The sequence below is a fragment of the Echeneis naucrates genome, chromosome 10 (assembly GCF_900963305.1).
Source record: "Echeneis naucrates chromosome 10, fEcheNa1.1, whole genome shotgun sequence".
Classification (NCBI taxonomy): Eukaryota; Metazoa; Chordata; class Actinopteri; order Carangiformes; family Echeneidae; genus Echeneis; species Echeneis naucrates.
Window position 1 is genome coordinate 2,206,351 of NC_042520.1, and position 19,482 is coordinate 2,225,832.

The window sequence follows — 19,482 nt, forward strand, 5'->3', positions numbered from 1 at the left end:
AAAAAATTTTAAATCAAATTAGAAAACGGCCGAATCCTGTAATTCACTGCTCCATGTTTTGGAGAAGACACAAGTTTTACATGAATGATTGTGCTGTTAGAGTCGGCCCTCGGGGATCAGCGAGCAGCTGACGGCGGCATGATGACACGTTACCGACAACTGAGTTATAAAATAAGGTACAAGGTTGTGTTGTGGGTCCAGGTAAACAGTTGGCTTTAGTGTGTTTCCATCAACATGAACATCTGGAAATACTTCAGGTACATTCTTGAACAGACCCTCCAGCCACATGCTGGCGAGGAGCAGGTGCAACACAGTGGAGGATGATGGGAAAACGCCATTTCATACATACAGAAGTTACCTGGAAACACACGTACAGACCTGCACATACATTCATACAAACACGCACACTCACGCGCCACACAGGATCCTTCAAAAGTCACTTTTTCTTGAGAAAAGAAAAAAAGGAGATGGACAAAGTGCGAGCTAGCAGCCTCCGTTATAAAGCACTTGGACAGTTTAGGATTTAACGCAGCCTTTCATCTTAACGAAGATTTAGGAAAGCCGGGAAAGTCTGACCTGGGAGACAAATAAAGTTCTTCAAGGTTCTGGATCTTTAGCAGAATGAATATTGTTCCACACTCGGTCTGTTTTCAATGAATGAATCTGGTTTTAAAAGCTTGTTCTTTTTTTTCTTTTTTTTTTTTGCCAACTCGTTTGCTTGTTTTACAGGAAATAACCTTCTGAAACGGACCTACAGTCTTTCTGATTCTGTGCTGGAAAACAACAGGTCTGCTGTGTTATATTAAATAGCTTTGGCAACATAATTCACGTCCATAACTCCACTAATCCACTGCGCTCCGCTGAAGTTCACCGGTTTCTCCACGAGACAAGCTGGACTTGAGACTGTAGTGCGGTCTGACTCTGAGGGCCTCCAGAAAACAGCGTCCGAGATAGAGAAGTGCGTTTGTTCCAGCCACCCCGCCACCATGAAAGGCTGCTGGTTGAGTTTCAGGTGAGCTTTAAAACCTGACACCCCCGCCCGTCCTGTCAGAGGCTCTGCCTGATCTGTAGCATCTTGGTTGTCAGCTCTGGATGTGCGAAGGCTGTGGTGTGCTCCCCTCAGCCGCTGCGGTGATGGCGGGGAGAGCCGAGGACGTTGGAGATGTGGCTGAGTCATCGTCGTTGGTCACAAGCAGGACTCGTGGGACTCGGTGTGCAGAGACTTCATCTCCTGCTCTGTGTGGTTCCCGTTGTGAAGGACAGAATACCTGAGAGAAAACACAGGGAGGTTATTTGAAGCTGTGCTGGATGATGAAATGTTATTTTATGACACAGTTTAGCCCACAAAGTGTTCTGACAGGCTGACAGACGCTGAATCAGGCAGATCATGTCCTCCATCTGCAGATGCTGAATTAATTAAATGCATCGTTGAAGCAACTTTGGCACCAAATGAAATCAGTTATGGCTGAGCCGCTTGGGTCTGCAGCCAGTTATTGTATTTTATGTCTCAAAATAATTGATATTGTTGACGTAAAGCCTTTGGCAGCTGAATGACGTCAGAATTTAGTGCAGGTTTGGACCAAACTTATTTAAAGGCACAAATCATATCCTGTAAGGACTTAGAGAGTCAAACACAGCCAGCCAAACACTTCAGATGTACCAGGCTTTTGAAAACCAATGCTCCTGGTTGAAGCCTCCTGATGGAAAACGGTTCTGATCCCCACTTACTGGAAACTTCTTACTGGAAATCGTGAGACGACGTCTAAGCTGACCGCAGACAGTAAAAACCAGACGTAGGACACAGAGATGGGAACCGTGGCGGCTCACACACCATGAACACACCCAAAATCCTGGCGTGATTTCGTGATTGTTGTGTGACTTAGTCATTAGCTGGAGCTAACGGCTGACATGTCTGAGCACACATTCAGTCAGAGATCCACGGAAACAGCAAACTGAAGTCAGAAAGTGTAAAAGAGTGTAAAATCTGTGTAAAAAGGCCGGAGGGCCGCCAATAAAGTCAAAGATCGTCAACTTTGGTCTCAAGAGAAGTCACAAGCTGCAAAATGATGTCAACTCTCAACACCTCCATCAGGAAGACGTGAGGTTTGGTGGCTAACGTCATGTGATGATATTCTCCTTTTTTTTAATACTTTTATTTCTTCTTCAGCTCGAGATGCATCATCTAAAAGCTAAATCCTCTGCTGGTTTTCACACAAACACACACAGACATCAGCTTCCACATAAAACAGCAGGGCGACAGCATCTGTTCACCCACTGTGTGCACACATCGCAACGCAACAGTAACAACACAATAACAATAAACTCGACAAAGACCTATTTAAAAGGACGGACATCAACATGAAATTGCGCTTTTCAGGAGCAAAATGCACTTTTGATAAAGTTAGATAGAAGAGAAAGTCGTTTGGCGGCCATAATGGATGTCACTTGTGTTGTCAGCAGGCTTCGGTGCATTTGAATCAGGAGAATAATTGCCTTTGCAATTATACACGTGTGTATGTGCGTATGGGGATGTATACAGGGGGTTATTCTCTGCAATTTTAAGTGTGTGCGTGTGTGCGTGTGTGTGTGTGTGTGTGTGTGCACCACGGCCTAAAACTATTACGAGTTGTTTAACCCGAGTCCGTAGTAACTTCCTGCTGCCAAACTGGCCGTGAAATTCGCCATCAAGAAAGGAGGCATTTTAAAAAGGAAACAGGCCGCTGCAGATTCTCGTCAGGGTGGTACCAGAAATTGCTGCCACATTGTCGGCGTTGAACCGTCGGCCACTCCCTTTCTTTCCCTGCACTGTAGCTGCACAGGAACAACAACAAAAAAAGTCCTCCTCTGCGCTCAGTTTTCAGTCTTAATCAAATCTACGGTCGGCTGATTAAAATTCCACGAGGCTTCATGAGGTCACTGCTTTATGGAGCTGTGTTCAAGATGGGCGGCGACAACAACAACAACACAAAGCATCTGTGACTGTGCACGGAAAGTCACACAGGAGACCACATGAAGGTGGTGGACAGGCTGGAGGACCTGACTGGTTTTCATGGCTTTGACATCGTGATGCATCTTCAGCTTGAACGTTAACGACGTTGTTTCATTCTGTCTTTTAATTTTGGATGAGCAGCTTCAGCAGAGATGAAAACTCCTTCTGCTCTCGTCAGCGGCCCAACGAGAACATGTTACTATGTGTATAAATCACACGCAGAAATTTTGGATGAAACTCTGAAACGAAACTGAAAAAGCGAAATAAACGCTTCTAAAATCACAGACATCTGCAGAGCAACGCCTAAATCTGCTCCCATACGTGTGTTCCAAAAGCTGCAGACTCTCAGCACGTTCATGTCTTTTTTGTATTTGGATCAAATGAAGATTTGGAGCAGGACATGTGGCTGGATCCGTCCTGTGTTTATTTGTGGTTTTGTTTGTACACAGCTGAGCCAACGGGACGATGGGCAGAACAGGAGACAGGATGGAGATTTGTTTAATGAGGCCGGGGGAGAGAGACACAGAAGGCCCGGATCACAGGCAGACTAAACATGTCTACATATTTCGGACAGCGATGTGGCGCTCATTCATCTCCTCGAGGTGGCGTAGGGCAGGTCCTGACCCCCGACGGGCCCGTGGAGGGAACAGACGGAGGAAATTCAACTGGATGACCTGAAATACACTTGGCAGGGTATTAATGTTGTATATCACACCTACGAAACGGGGAAAAGTTTATGTTCTCCTGTTTTCTTTTGCCTTAGCTGGATGTCATTTTCACAGACACACTAAATCCAGTGCAGCCTGGCAGAGTATTCAAAAATACTGGATTGTCTCAGCAGAACATAAACACAGCTTTGTGGATTTGCATCGTCTTTAACTTTAGGACACAAACACGCTGACTAGTAGCAGATGCAGCGGCGGCCCCTTCTTCCTGTTGGGGCCCTTGAAGTATGAACCTGAGTGCAGCTCCTGATGCTTAGCATGAAACTGGAACTGAAATGAACTTTTGTGCGTTTCCATTCTTAATGTTCATCAACACTCAGTGCTTCGCTGAGATTTAACGCTCAGCAAACGGACACCACTCCATCCTCGCTTTGAAAAAGACCTTCGCACCTCGACGTGTGAACATTAAAAACATCGTAGGGGAAAAAAACATTCTCGGGGTATTATTATATCTTGGTCGAGTCAGCTCATTGTGAATTTCTTCTTCCTTTTTCACAACTGAAGGATTTTAAGTCAAGAAGTGTCTAATTTTCAAAATGAAACAAAAAGCAAACAACTTCTCCTCTCAGTCCAGTTTTGTTTGTCATTTTCTTCACGTCGTCTGTCTCAGTGTTCCCGGGCTTCAGTAGGTGTGTTGTGTTCATGGACTCCATCCATCTACACACCACTGAGTCCAAACACACATTCAGGCCTCAGGTGTGTTTGGACTGTGAGAAGAACTCAGACTACCTGGAGGTAAACATGGAAAGCAGAAAACCTCCAGGGATTCGAACCCCCCACCTCTCTCTTTCTCTCTATGACCACTCTAGCTGCCTCGAACACTCTGTGTTGTTCTCTCTCTCCCTGATAATCTTCCTCACAGTCAGGGCCTCTCTCCCTCTGAACTCAGTTTCTGTCCAGCTCAACACAACAGCCAGGAGTCGACTTCAACACCGCCGCAGGTAGAGATGGAGCTCACATCCTGTGAGTGAAAGGGAGACTTCATGTGAAAATGATTCAGAGTTTTCACCCAGGGGAAGATTTGCTCGACAACAAACGAAAAATAAAGTTTGGGAAGAGCAGGGTGACTTCCCCTAAAAGTGAAAAACGGATTCACTCACCTGCCTTGACTCGCATATGAACTTAGTGACATCCTGTTCTTAATCCACAGAGTTTAATATGACGATCCACCCTCTGCAGCCATGACAGCTTCAACGCCTCCACAAGCTTTAGGAGTGTGTTTACGGGAAACTCTCTTACATGACATACCATATGGTATATTAGACTGTGGACACCTTTGGGATGAATCAGAGCGGAGACGGAGAGCCAACATCAGTGTGACCTCACAAATGCACTTCTGGAAGAACGGTCAAAAATTCCCATAAACACACTCCTTAATCTCCCAGAAGAGCTGAAGCTGTTAAAGCTGCAAAGGGTGGGCCGACGTCATATTAAACTCAGCTCAGTTCATGTGTGAGTCAAGGCAGGTGAGCGAATACTTCTGCCATTATAGTGTATAAAGCAGTGAAAGTGTACGCTGCTTCGACCTTGAAGGAGGATTTGTTTGCATCTCGTTGGTCCCAAATGTGCACCGGTAAGTGTTTGCTGCAGAACAGATTAGAGCGGGTAGGAGTCGTCACCTCAATTACAGCAACACTAAACAATGTGGAATGGGAAAAGAAAAGCAGAGCGGGCACGGAGAACAGATTTCAGATTTCATGTCTGCAGCCTTCTCATAAAATAAAAAATAACAAAAAATAAAAATGAAAGTGCAGCAGGATTGAACAAAGAAGGACAAGATAGATCTGATGGAGTCTGATGGAGCAGACTCTTTACTGTGAGAGAAACCTGACAGGTGTGTTTCCTTAATTCTGACCTGCAGACAGACTTTCTGCTTCTCTTTCTGGGACCCAGTGGCCAAAAAGAAGCATCAGTTTGGTGTTTTCTTTGCTTAGAGTCTTTCAATCTGCCTGCCAGTGCAGCAAATCGGTATCTGCTCCGGTTCAGACAAAACTATGGCGTCCCTAAAGGCTCATTTGTCAGCTCATGGTGTTGGTAGGAGAGTTAATCCTTCAGCTGGAGAAACAACAAACCGTTAATCCGGCTGCTTAACCAGCTGATGCTGTAGCTCTGAGCTAAAGCAGAATCCCAAAACAGTTCTTCAAGTTCGAGAACCAAAAAGAAAACCTGCTTTTCTGGTCTGAAACTGTGTCCTAAATGTGAGAGGAGTAAAAATGGAAACTCTCCAGCTGACCTTTAGTACCAAAGATCCACGGTTGGACAGATCGGGAGATCCAGACGACACATGAGGACATTCCTCAAAGTTCAGTCAGACACAAAAGCAAAAGCTCATTTTCTGTCTCACATCGTTTTCTGGTCCAACGACTGCGATTCCATTTGGACTTTAAACTGTCTTTGTGAAGCTTTCAGCTCCACAGTCCTGACTCGATGGAAATCAAACTTTACTGTTCAAAGCTAAAAAGTCACTCAGGAGACGCCACACAACTGCAGAGCAACAACTTCAGATGTGTCAGAGAAGAGCAGAGATGAAACTAAATTTTGATTCCAGTCAATTCTCTTCAGACACTTTAAGTTATTTTAAGTACATAACAAGCTACAAAGAAGGCAGGTGAGACATCTGATGCTGCTTGAAGGGGAAACTCCTCTGAGGCTGATCAGCACATAAAACCGCCCGTTATGGATCTAATGGCGGCTCCGCTCCCCCGCCGAGCCGTGTTAGATTAGAAGGAGCCGCTCGCTCCGCTCACCGCAAACAAAAACTTCTTGCTCCTTGTCTGTCACAGCGGTACCATCTGTGATTTCAGGCTTAGTTTCAGAGACAGAGACGGGAGGGGGTCCGTCAGGAGTTCACACCGGGGCGGTGGATCAGGACTCAGGCTTTGGTTCAGTCGACCGTTTTATGTTGTTTTTCCGTTTTTATCCTCCTCAGAAGAGGTTTTGAGCTGCGGGGCCTCGGTCTGACTCCGGTCTTTGGCTGAGCCATCTGGACCCGGTCCATCTGTAACGATTTAATCACCAGTGGATCTTTCAGGGACACAACAGTCAACATGACCAGCACAGAGCGACGCTACTGTTATATACGAAGACTGTTCTCACATAAACCTCTGTGGCATCTTGCTTTGACAGCTGCTGGCAGGAGTTTTGCATTTTGTTAACAATGGATTTCAACGGCCACCCAGAATAAAGAGTTCAAGGACTGGAGTCCTAACATCCGGACCTTAGTTTGCCTTTTAGGACATGTGGTTCCCTCAGAAGTCTGTTAGTTCTAGTTAGACATGTTTTATTCTATAGCATTAAATATACCAGTAAACACCACAGTCCTGTTCTTTCTCCCACAAAAAGACCCACGATCGCAAAATTTGACTAGTCTGTCCGGCCTTAGTGTGTTTATACTCAAATTATCAGCAAGAGGAAAGGCTTTTGTAGAGGAAGTCAGAGCTAAATCAAACTACATGCATGAAGCTCAGTGTTGATGGTGGTGAGGTCGTGACCTCTGTGTTATTTTTCTGTGATCTCACAGCTGTTTTAGCTTTCTGCTTGTGGTGATTGTACTCAGGCTGAAAAACAAAATAATAAAATAAAATAAAAGTCGTGTTGATTTGTTAATATATCGCTGAACAAAACGTGTGGTTCTGCTAAAACTTTTATGAAGATTGTTTTCTGTGGTTATGTGGAGGTTTGGGCAATCATAGCACATCATAATTATTACCTTGTTCATCGCATTCATATCGATGAGGCTGCTAAATAAAACTGCATCCATTAGTTTCCCAATAAATGAGCAGCTGAGCGTAATTAGCTGTTTATGGGCGAAGCAGGGATTGTTTACGCCTCCGCTGGTTTGGCCATTAAGGCTTCAATGTGTGAACAAGAGCAGAAAGGCCGATAGGTACAGTTGATACAGTGCGTGGAAGGCAATTTACCGATTCGTCTCCTACATTTGGAACGACATATTTTGTATGAAAGGATCACAAAGACGGTTCTGGGAACGCCATCATCATCTCCTGCTCTTTCTGTTAGCGCTGGATACCAGAATCAATTTAAAACAAAAGAACAAACATTAATCTCTTCAAATACCCAACTTTAGTCTTCTCCGTGCAGAAGGTCAGGTAACAAACACAACAGGCTTTTTCTGACAGCTTTGTTGTCGTTGTGTTTTGTTTTTGTGGACTGATCTGAGATCAGCAGCTCTGAGGCTGAATCTGAACTCGGCCTCGTCCTGCTCTATTTGTCTCACAACATTAAAACGGGCTTCAGCCACAGAGGCATGAGGCCTGTGGGGACGCACACACAACACACACCCATGCTGTGTTGGCATGGGCATCTGTTTGTGTGTGTTTCTGTTCTGGACACACACACACACACATACACAGTCACAGCACGGGAAAGGAGCCTGAATCCAAGAAGCACAAAGGATTCTTCGTCAAGAAGATGCTGCACAGAAAGGACACATGGCCCTGTGTGTGTTGTGTGTGTGTTTTGGAAGGGAATTAGATCTCAGTAGATCAGAGGTTTGATTATTTCTGGATGACTGATGCCTGCAATGCAACCATTCCTCAGCTAATTGCTTACATGACTGGATTAAAGAGGAATCACTACTTTGTGTGTGTGTGTGTGTGTGTGTGTGTGTGTGTGTGTGTACTTCTATCATTGTCAGGCCCAGTTTGACTCTCATATTTTGGGTAGGAGGGCATTTTGGCTGGTCCTTCCTAATCCAAAAGGCTCTTTGGGAGTGAAGATGAAGTTTTAGGCTTTTAGTTAAACTCTTCTTTTCATTCTCCAACATTTATTTTTTGTTGCCGATGGAAAAGACTCGTCGAATTTATCGGCTCCGGCTTCCATCAGCAGTGATGTAAAAACAGCTGGTTAATGCTGATTGGACTCACACCTCCTGCACTGAGCTGCTAAACCACAAAGACCGAAGCTCCACTTTCCTCTGAGACGGAACTGAAACTCCAAAATAACAGAAATTTTTTTACGTTATCTATGACTTGACCGAGTGTCTCACTGTAAAATCACCTGTTTGGCTGCAGTGTGTTTTTAGGTTTGTGTCTTTATTTTCATCTGTGCAGCAGCAGAAGTCCTGGTCTGGCTCAACCCCCCAGTTACAGACCGTTCCCTCCACGGCACATTTACAGTTTTGCCTTCATGCAGTCAACGTCTCCTCACGCTGACAGCAGAGACGTCCAGTCCCATCGTTCCTCTCTGGTTTCTTGTGCTAACTGTGCAAATATTGGATTATTTGTTTTGCTCTGTGTCCGCTCGCTTCTCGTCACTCTCTGTTCTTAAAAAATATTATTTAAAAACAAAACAAGCATCCATCCATCCTTCCATCAGAGACTGTTTGAGTATATTAGCATCTTCCTTCAGTAAAAAGTGAGCATCCAAAAGTCCAGAGACTGAAACATTTTTAAACCCCCTAAAAATTTTAAATAAAAACAAATTCAAGAGAAAAAACAGGAGTTGACTGAAATTAACTAAAATCATGAAGGTCGACTCCAAAGAACCAAACTGGAAATTAATTATCATTAAAACATACAATTTTAAAGCCTTTGACTTTTGTGTTTACGTCGCAAAACAAAATAGCTGATTGTGGTTGTACAAATTGTAAAGGTCATATTGGATGAGTGTGAATGTTATTACCAAAACACCACAGAAACAGAAAATGGTGCACCTTTTTAGGCCTTCCCTTTTTTTTCCCACGTGGCTGGACTTGATGTTCATTAGTTCCTGTTGGCGAACCGGTCAGTTTGGTTGTCCGGACAAATGAGATGTCGGACGCTGACAAAAGAGCTTCTCCAGTCTTAAGAACATTCACAGTGACACTCTATTAGCTGCAGCGCCCACCAGAAGATTGAACAGACTACGACCAGCAGGTCACGCGGCCGCGGCACGACTCCGGCACGGGTCCGGCACGAGGAGCTCATCGGGTCAGGGTTCAAGCTGGGCCAGGAGCTGCTCCGTGCCCACTGCAAGCAATTCACGGAATCTGATTTCTGACTTCTACCGCACTGTTTGTACTTTAATCTCAGGGGGAAACGTTGGAATTTTACTCTGCCACGTGCACAGCTTCTTGTCACTTCGCTGCTAAAACAGGCTGAAGCTTTAAGTAGGTCACGGTAAACCCGAATCCTCCTCCTGTGCCAAGAACAGACAGTTAAAATACCCAACAATTCCAGAAGACAACCATCCTGTCCACATTGTAATAAAAAAACCATCTGATTTCTCTGTAAACATGTGTTTTGAAATGTCCCTGTCACACTGCCACAACTTTAAAACAATATTTATCTTTTATTCAGTGACGGGAGATGAACTCGACCGTCGAGCTTTTTGGTGAAACTTGAAATGATCCTTGTATTTCATAAAAGCAGCCTGTCAGCGGCCGGACGATGTAGCTAAGTAATTTAACTGTAAACACTTGTTTTGATTTGTTATTGTAAATATTTCATGTGTGCCGTGATCCTCTGAGCTTTATGAGCATCTCTTGTTGGGTTTTTATTCTGGACACGGTCGTCCGTCGGGTCCTCTGGTGAACGTCAGGACGCAAACATGAAGACGCTGTTTAAATGAAGACAAATGCCCGCTGGCAGCGATGACATGAGAGGAGCTCCGACGGGTGGAAGTGCACACAAAGGACTACCCCACCCACACACACACACCCACACACACACATAGATGGTGTTTACATTCCCATGTCACCAGCCACCAGCAGATCCTCTGAACATTTACGCCTCGTCAGAGTTCGGTCCCGTCATCCGCTCGACACTCAGGCCGACAGCTTCAAATGGAGAGAAACTCAAAGCCCTGACGGCTTCTGCTCTTCAAGGCTGCGTGCTGTCACAGCAAACTGTCCGTTTGGATGCAGAACAGACTGAACTGGTTTTAGTTTCCACCGTCTGCTGAGACGATTTTGTGACCTTGATGTCGATGATCGATGAAGAATTATTCGTTGTCAGTATGGCATCTTCTTCCAAATACATACAATATAAAAATAGTAAAAACAAAATAAAAAGAAACCCGATTCGCCCTCCTGGCCCTCTGACCCTCTGCCCCGACCCGAATACGTAGGCAGCTCCAAATGACCCAAACATCAGCGGACGTTATGTGGAAATCAGGTCCTGATCCACGGAGCCGACGTCGTGCTCTGTGAGACCTGAGCCGACGCCACGAGTGAAGCGAACTGCAGTTTGAACGAAGGCAGCAGCAGCGAGACCAGCTGCCAGTCCATCTGCTCTCTGCAGCCAGATGCTCGCAGACACGAAGCAGCTGCCTTTGGTATGAATGAAGGATTAATTACACGTGTAGATATTCATGTCATTGATACATGTGGCTGATGAGCTCATCCTGCAGGATTAATCCAGTCACATGATTATCCACTGAGCCGCCTCTACCTGCAGAGGAAGACCATGTGACAGGGATGAAAGCTGGACATTTGTCAGTCAACGTCTCAGATGTTCCTCCAAACACCAGCTAACGTCCAGATCAGCATCACCGATGGCCTCTTTAACTTCAACACAGGTGGAGCAGAGTAGTTTATATTTATATATATGATTAATAATAAGAAAAGGCTCCTGAAGGGTCATCATCGTCATCAGCAGGAGCAGCAGATGTAAAACAAATATTCCACTTGGAGGAAATTTACTGCCACGCTGAGTTTTCTACCCAGAATGGAGGAAAAAATGATATTTCTGGGGGACGAGGTCCCGTGAGACGAAGAAATATCTTCACATTTAACACAAGATGCTCAAAAAGGAGAAAATAAACAAGATCTCCATCGGCAGCCGAGAAGCAGTCATGAATGAAACCTCAAAGAGACATTGTGTGTGTGTGTGTATTTGTGAGTCCCATAAAGTGAGGAGAAGGAGTGTGTGTTTGCCTGAGATTAAAAAAGACAAAGAAGAAGAGAGAAAGAAACTTCATGGTGCCTACACATCGTTTGCCACCGCCCACGCAGGCCACAGCGTTACCCAGCATGCACCGCTCAATGCAATTTCAGGAAACGGTTCATGTATTTAATTCATGAGAAGGTGGAGCCGACCTGCTCAGTGCTCCATCCTGATTGGGTGGTACAGTCTGTACAGCCCCCCGTTCTTCCACTGCTTTTAAGAACCTCATGAATCACAACCACCTAATGTGAGACTATTTTAAACCAAAATTAAGGAAATAAAGTCAAATGATCAGGGTTACTGCAAAATCGGCAGCTTTCAGCCACATATGGATGTTTACGCTGAATCATATTGTGTATGTGGGCGTATGCAGATGTGAGCCAGATGAACTACACTGTTTATGGTAATTTGCCATCTTTCATCTGACAGAGTTGTGTGTGTGTGAGAGAGATGGTGAGGTTAGTGAGGCAGCAGCCCACACAGAGAGTCAATTCAATTAGGAAGTGAAAATCCTTCCTGAACAGTTTAATGTCATTACTGGTTGAGGACGATTGTCTCTCTACTCGCTGCACATGTCCTCTTTGTGTGTCCACCACATCAAACTCAGAGCTTCTCGGGCTGTTGTGCGCTCAGCTCAGCTGAGGAAGATCACAACACTTCCTATGATTACATATGAATTCAATTATAATTGTATTAATAATATTGAAAACAGGTTAAACTACATGCGCTGTATGTTGAACTCCTCAATGCCTGAATTTATATCCCAATATATTAAAAAATAAATTCTTTGCGTTTTGTTGTCAAGGAGACGCTAAATTGAGCAGAGATTGCTCATAAAAGTGGGTTTAATGGCCACAATGATTAACAGTAACAAAGAAGTAGTAGAACAGATTTTCCCGTCTCAGGAGATGGAGATAATTTTATTGAGGCCACAAAACCGACTATTATAACAATTTTATAATCTAATTTCAAACTTTTCATTTAGAACTTAAACTTCATGAATGATAAAACGTTCATGAAACAAAACAGGCAGTTACTGAATATGCACAAACCGGCATTGGAGCAGTTTGCGTAACGTCTGCGTTAAGGGGGCGACCCCACAGCTGCTGCATCACTGTGTGGACGTTAGTGTCCCATTGATCTTTTAGGATGACGTGAAGGAGCAGTAACGTACAGTGATGATATAAAACCGATGTGCTTCAGTCACATCTCTTTGACCTTCGCCGACACTAAAGCTGAGAAACTGTCGAATATCCTGACAGCTGTATGTTCCTTTAATCATTCTAATGGAATCATTTTATGAACGAATGACTTTGACTCTCAGCGCGTCACTGTTCTTACTTTTCTCTTCATGTTCTCAGTATGTATGTGAAGCACAATTAATGGCCTTTGTGTTTGAAGTGCGTTGTATAAACTTGCCTTTCCTAATTATCTCTTCTGTATTACTTTCAGATAAAATTGCTGCAATAATGGATTCTCGTAAACAGCAAACATCACAGCCTCCGTTAAAGTGCCTGTGTGCATCTCGTCAGTAGCTGCCCACAGCAATAAAAGCTGCATGCCAGGGAAACACAACACAATCGCTTTGTGTATCTACACAAGAGTGTCACAGGCGTGGACGATGCAGCACACAGACACCACTGCAAAAAAATCATGATTGTTATTTGATTTCTGTCTTTCTCAATACAATTATTTGTTATATTATTGAAAAACTAAAGTTGCATTTGATGAAGTCGTCAAAGCTTCTTCGAACGGATCACTCGTTCCGTCCTCTGGACTCCTCAGCGGGAGGAAGGCTGAATTATGAGTTTGACAGTCACCGGCTGTCCTGCTAACCCCCAACGGGAACAAAGTCCTTTCCGTGTTTTAAATCCCTGCCATCAAGATTCGTTGGTTGGCCGTCACGTGATCTGACAGTTCGAGCATCCAAGAAGCATTCGAGTTTTCACTTTCTACTCCAAAAATGTACAACACTGCAATTCAACTTCATTATCGCAGCTACAGACCCACAACATTTTTGTGGCAGTGTCACAAAGCAACACACACACACACACACACACACACACACTCCCGTCAGCTTCAGGGTTTTCTCTGCAGAAGAATATCTTTTGTCTGAGCGTTTTCAGGTTTTCAGTAACAGCGCTGTCAGCAAACAAACGGCGTTCCAGCTTCATGCGGCAGCTAAAGACTTCCTTCAAAAATGTGAGGATCATCGATATCGGTTCACGTGTCGATTCTCCAAAGTCCATCAAAGTCGGTTTTATTGCTCTAAGGGGGGGGTTTATATTTGTCTGTGCAAAATATGCTAATATGAGGGGGCCCTTGAGCATTAGCATATATCCCATGATGCACCTCTGCCCTTCACATGGACAGCGATGGACTGAATCCTTCCTGGTGGCGGTGCTGGCTCCCGGCGACCGGTCAGCTGAGTGCATACAGCAGTACCATTTAAAGAGCTATGACAATCTTCACACTTATAGCTCTGAAAATGGCGCTGCGATCTGCACCGAACTCGTTTTGGGGAGGCGGGAGCAGGGTGGTGGTGGTGGGAGGGGTCCAGATCTCACGTGGCCGCCGTTCATCAAGTCGATGTTTGTGATTTCTCTCCATCTGCAGCAACCTCAGTTCAGCATCTGTGTGCGAGCTGACGCTGGATGTCGGAAAGGTCTGGAGTCCATGATGGGGCAAAAAAAGACAAAATGAAAAATCACAACGGAAAGAAAAACATCAGCAAAGGCTGGCAGGTTTTTAAACATTTGGAAACATTTAGCTCTGCGTGTCAGCAGGATGTCCTCGGAAAACATCGATTGTTTGTCAAAAGAAGTCTTTTAATTCTATCATATTCACACATGCACTCCCAGCCATACCTCCCAATTACCCAGCATGCCTTTCTCAGCCTCATAATACACACTCAGGTGCACTCAACAGACTGAAACTTACACACACACTTGTGTGTGTGTGTGTGTGTGTGTGTTTTGAAGACAAGAGAAGACCAGATGAGGAAAAATAAATCTACTCCTCCATCTTTTCTTTCTGTCCTTCCAGACCAAACAGGACCGACTTGTGAGATGTCGTCTACTCTTTCATCAGCACCTTCTAAAACGTCGTCGTGGAAAACGTTGGACAGAAAACTTGGTCAGGAAGGAAAATTCAAAGTTGGATCACAGACAGCGTGAATGCCAAATAGACATTTTTCAAACACTCAGCAGAGGCTGAGAGCCGTTTGGTTTAGATTTATTTGTAAAAGATTAGCAGGTATTTGGAAGATGTTTAGCTGACAGGTGCTTCACAGAGCAAACAGCCAATCTGCCAATTTTTATCCATCAAAATGGCGTTGGCTTTAGATTTTTGGACGACATCAGGTCCTGCCTACTTCACAACGTAAATCAACTAAATATGAACGTCGGGCATTCATATTTTCAAATTAATAAAAATGTATCAAATGAATATTAACACCGACCAGCCGTGTCTCTGCAGGGTTGGACTTTCTGCTCATATGAAGACTGAGGGTCATTTTTAAACGATCTTTAATGTAATCAGCCGAGAATGAGCCTCAGTGTAAATGTAATAACATGTAAATGAGGCTGCCTGAAATCATTACACTAAGTGCTACAGGCAGCACAAGGGCTCAGATAAATCTGCTTCGTGCTCCGTTAACTCACATGGATTGTTTTTATGTTTCGTCTGTTCATTTCGCTGCTGCTGTTCAGCAAAATATATATATATAAAAAAAAAAACAAAAACCAGACAGAGCTGGCCATTAGAGTCTTTCTCCCCTGAGGCTTTAAAACGTGGATGCCAGTACGTCTTTTCTTCAACATTTACCACCTCCCACCCGCCGTATGTTATGTAACATGCTTCTTTGGCCTCCCTCAGTCGAGCTGTCCACTGAAACTGGTGGATTCGATAAAAAATGTCATCTGAAGTTTGCCTTTTGAAAATCAGCAAAAAGCATGATTTAAAAATATCAACAGGTCCAACTGCATCCGCGTTACCATGGCAACAAAATCAAAACCGAATGAGCCGAATGAACGTTTTTGATTCATATCACTATATCGCTCATATCTACATCTACATCAGCATGCCACCGCACTACATTCAGGTGGCGATAAAATGCTGCACCAACTGGACCGGCAGACGATGAGCTCCAGTTCATTTAATAAATATTGGTGCCTTGTAACTTAAAAGTTGGAGCTTTTTTATCCGATAAACACGGAACACTGATGTAGATGACTGAAAATGAAATATCCTTAAAATGAAAGAGAGATATTGAGACTAACTCATATCATTACGTGTTTAAACTGCTCTTCAGTTTGAATGAGGGGCGTTGATGAAACATGGTTCTTTTTTCCTATTTACTTAAAGTCGAGCAGCTTTTCCTGCTGCTCGTAGGAGAATTAAACAGAGGTCCCACACTCAGTGATGATTTTTCTAAATCGAAGATGTGTGATCGTTCCCTCCCACATGCTGCAATTAGAGGGAAAACGCTCAGAACACACTTTTCAACGTGGTGGAGAAAATAGCTGCACATTCACATTTTCACACAGAATTACATCCAGTCACTGTAAACCCACAACGTTGCGTCACAGCACCATTTTCACAATTTCAGGTTGCAAAGATCTTTTGTCCGAGCCGTCTGTTGGCGAATCAGCCTCATCTTCACATCACTTACCTGACGGTGTAAAGCAACAATCAGGAGACTGATTCAGAAGCTGTTCATGAAGAAATGGATGAGAATTTAAACATCTACATGACCTTAGGCAGGCCTCTGAGTTTATGATTTTAGTTTTTATTTTTAATACTGACACCAATCGAAGACAATCACCACTGGGGTGAATCAAACGCAGACTAAAGACACTGACACTGCCGTCACACCGATGTGCCTTTACATTTATCAGCAGTATCTGACTCACTGTGCCGCCGTTTGATGGTTTGATTTGTTAAAAAGTTTGTCTGTTCGCTCCTCCGAGTGCTGGGATCAGAAATCAGTCATCAGAAAGTTTCACTTCACTAATTTTCCAATTAAACCTTAAAGCCTCAGATTCTGTAATTACACACAAACAAAGACAGTTCGACTGATTTGGAAAAGCACAGACTTTGTTAAAGTCACGTCTCCTTTCGTAAGATAAGCCATTTAGAAATGACAGGAAAGGATTTTTGTTTGAGTCGGTTCAACAGCATATCGGTCCATCTGGTCGGAGGTCCGACGTGTCCTGATGGTCCTCTCTGTGGACATGAGATCATCTGTCTTTTTTGTGGGTGTGCATACACTTTCTTTTTGTGTTTCTTTGAGTGTGTGAGGCAGCAGACTCACTTGAGACGCCCTAGACATACAGGAGCTAGACAGGCACTGGCCTGGTGTTGCAGAACCAGAGCAGGAGCTTGGAGGCAGAGGAGCAGCCACTGGAGAGACAGGAGGAAGAGGAGGAGGAAGAGGAGGAAGAGGAGGAGGAAGAGGAGGAGGAAGAGGGAGAGGAAGGGGGAGAGGAAGAGGAGGAGGAAGGGGGAGAGGAAGAGGAGGAGGAAGAGGAGGAGGAAGAGGGAGAGGAAGGGGGAGAGGAAGAGGAGGAGGAAGGGGGAGAGGAGGAGGAGGAGGAAGAGGGGGAGGAGGAGGAGGAGGAAGAGGAGGAGGAAGAGGGAGAGGAAGAGGAGGAGGAAGAGGGGGAGGAGGAGGAGGAGGAAGAGGGAGAGGATGAAGAAGAAGAGGGGGAGGAAGAGGAGGAGGAAGAGGGAGAGGAGGAGGAGGAGGAAGAGGAGGAGGAAGAGGGAGAGGAAGAGGAGGAGGAAGAGGGAGAGGAGGAGGAGGAGGAAGAGGGAGAGGATGAAGAAGAAGAGGGGGAGGAAGAGGAGGAGGGAAGGGGGAGGAGGAGGAGGAGGAGGAAGAGGAGGAGGAAGAGGAGGAGGAAGAGGAGGAGGAAGAGGAGGAGGAAGGGGGAGAGGAGGAGGAGGAGGAAGGGGGAGAGGAGGAGGAAGAGGGAGAGGAGGAGGAGGAGGAAGAGGAGGAGGAAGAGGGAGAGGAAGAGGAGGAGGAAGGGGGAGAGGAGGAGGAGGAGGAAGAGGGAGAGGGAGGAGGAGGAGGAAGAGGAGGAGGAAGAGGGAGAGGAAGAGGACGAGGAAGGGGGAGAGGAGGAGGAGGAGGAAGAGGAGGAGGAGGAGGAAGAGGAGGAGGAAGAGGAGGAGGAAGAGGGAGAGGAAGAGGAGGAGGAAGGGGGAGAGGAGGAGGAGGAGGAAGGGGGAGAGGAGGAGGAGGAAGAGGGAGAGGAGGAGGAGGAGGAAGAGGAGGAGGAAGAGGGAGAGGAAGAGGAGGAGGAAGAGGGAGAGGAAGGGGGAGAGGAGGAGGAGGAGGAAGAGGGAGAGGAAGAGGAGGAGGAAGAGGAGGAGGAAGAGGAGAGGAAGAGGAAGACGAGGGGGGAGGAGGAGGAGGAAGAGGGGAAGAGGAGGAGGAAGAGGGAGAGGAAGGGGGAGAGGAGGAGGAGGAGGAAGAGGAGGAGGAAGAGGGAGAGGAAGAGGAGGAGGAAGGGGGAGAGGAGGAGGAGGAGGAAGGGGGAGAGGAGGAGGAGGAGGAAGAGGAGGAGGGAAGAGGGAGAGGAGGAGGAAGAGGAGGAGGAAGAGGGAGAGGAAGAGGAGGAGGAAGAGGAGGAGGAAGAGGGAGAGGAAGAGGAAGACGAAGGGGAGGAAGAGGAGGAGGAAGGGGGAGAGGAGGAGGAGGAGGAAGAGGAGGAGGAGGAGGGAGAGGATGAAGAAGAAGAGGGGGAGGAGGAAGAGGAGGAGGAAGAGGGAGAGGAAGAGGAGGAGGAAGAGGAGGAGGAAGGGGGAGAGGAGGAGGAGGAGGAAGAGGGAGAGGAAGAGGAGGAGGAAGGGGGAGAGGAGGAGGAGGAGGAGGAGGAGGAGGAGGAGGAGGAGGAGGAGGAGGAGGAGGAGAGGAGGAGGAAGAGGGAGAGGAAGAGGAGGAGGAAGAGGAGGAGGAAGAGGAGGAGGAAGGGGGAGAGGAAGAGGAGGAGGGAGAGGAGGAGGAGGAGGAAGAGGGAGAGGATGAAGAAGAAGAGGGGGAGGAAGAGGAGGAGGAAGGGGGAGAGGAGGAGGAGGAGGAAGAGGAGGAGGAGGAGGGAGAGGATGAAGAAGAAGAGGGGGAGGAGGAAGAGGAGGAGGAAGAGGGAGAGGAAGAGGAGGGAGGAAGAGGAGGAGGAAGGGGGAGAGGAGGAGGAGGAGGAGAGGGAGAGGAAGAGGAGGAGGAAGGGGGAGAGGAGGAGGAGGAGGAAGGGGGAGAGGAGGAGGAGGAGGAGGAGGAAGAGGGAGAGGAAGAGGAGGAGGAAGAGGAGGAGGATGAAGAAGAAGAGGAGGAGGAGGAGGAGGAGAGGAGGAGGAAGAGGGAGAGGAAGAGGGAGAGGAAGAGGAGGAGGAAGGGGGAGAGGAGGAGGAGGAGGAGGAGGAAGAGGGAGAGGAAGAGGAGGAGGAAGAGGAGGAGGAAGGGGGAGAGGAAGAGGAGGAGGAAGGGGGGGAGGAAGAGGAGGAGGAAGAGGAGGAGGAAGAGGGAGAGGAAGAGGAGGAGGGAAGGGGGAGAGGAGGAGGAGGAGGAGGAGGAAGAGGGAGAGGAAGAGGAGGAGGAAGAGGAGGAGGAAGGGGGAGAGGAAGAGGAGGAGGAAGGGGGGGGGGAAGAGGAGGAGGAAGAGGAGGAGGAAGAGGAGGAGGAAGAGGAGGAGGAAGGGGGAGAGGAGGAGGAGGAGGAGGAGGAGGAGGAGGAGGAGAGGAGGAGGAAGAGGGAGAGGAAGAGGAGGAGGAAGAGGGAGAGGATGTAGCAGAAGGGGTTAAAAGGCAGGAAGGGAAAGAAGAAGATATTGAAGAAATGTGGCAGAAGTGAAGGAGTGAAGAAGAAAAAACAATAAAA

At 46.2% G+C, this 19,482-nt stretch overlaps 1 protein-coding gene across 4 annotated transcripts in view; it reads right to left on the bottom strand.

Moving 5' to 3' along the window:
• Positions 1-645: 645 nt before the first annotated feature.
• Positions 646-19,482, bottom strand: part of htr4 (5-hydroxytryptamine receptor 4) — a 91,400-nt gene continuing 72,563 nt past the window's right edge. For 3 of the 4 annotated variants that reach the window (XM_029512612.1, XM_029512611.1, XM_029512610.1), the window contains one exon: positions 646-1,268. In XM_029512612.1, the coding sequence (XP_029368472.1) occupies positions 1,187-1,268 (82 nt within the window). In that variant the 3' untranslated portion in view covers positions 646-1,186. Of the gene's footprint in view, positions 1,269-16,936; positions 17,001-19,482 lie in introns of those variants that run through there. The other variant, XM_029512613.1, reaches the window with a different exon arrangement.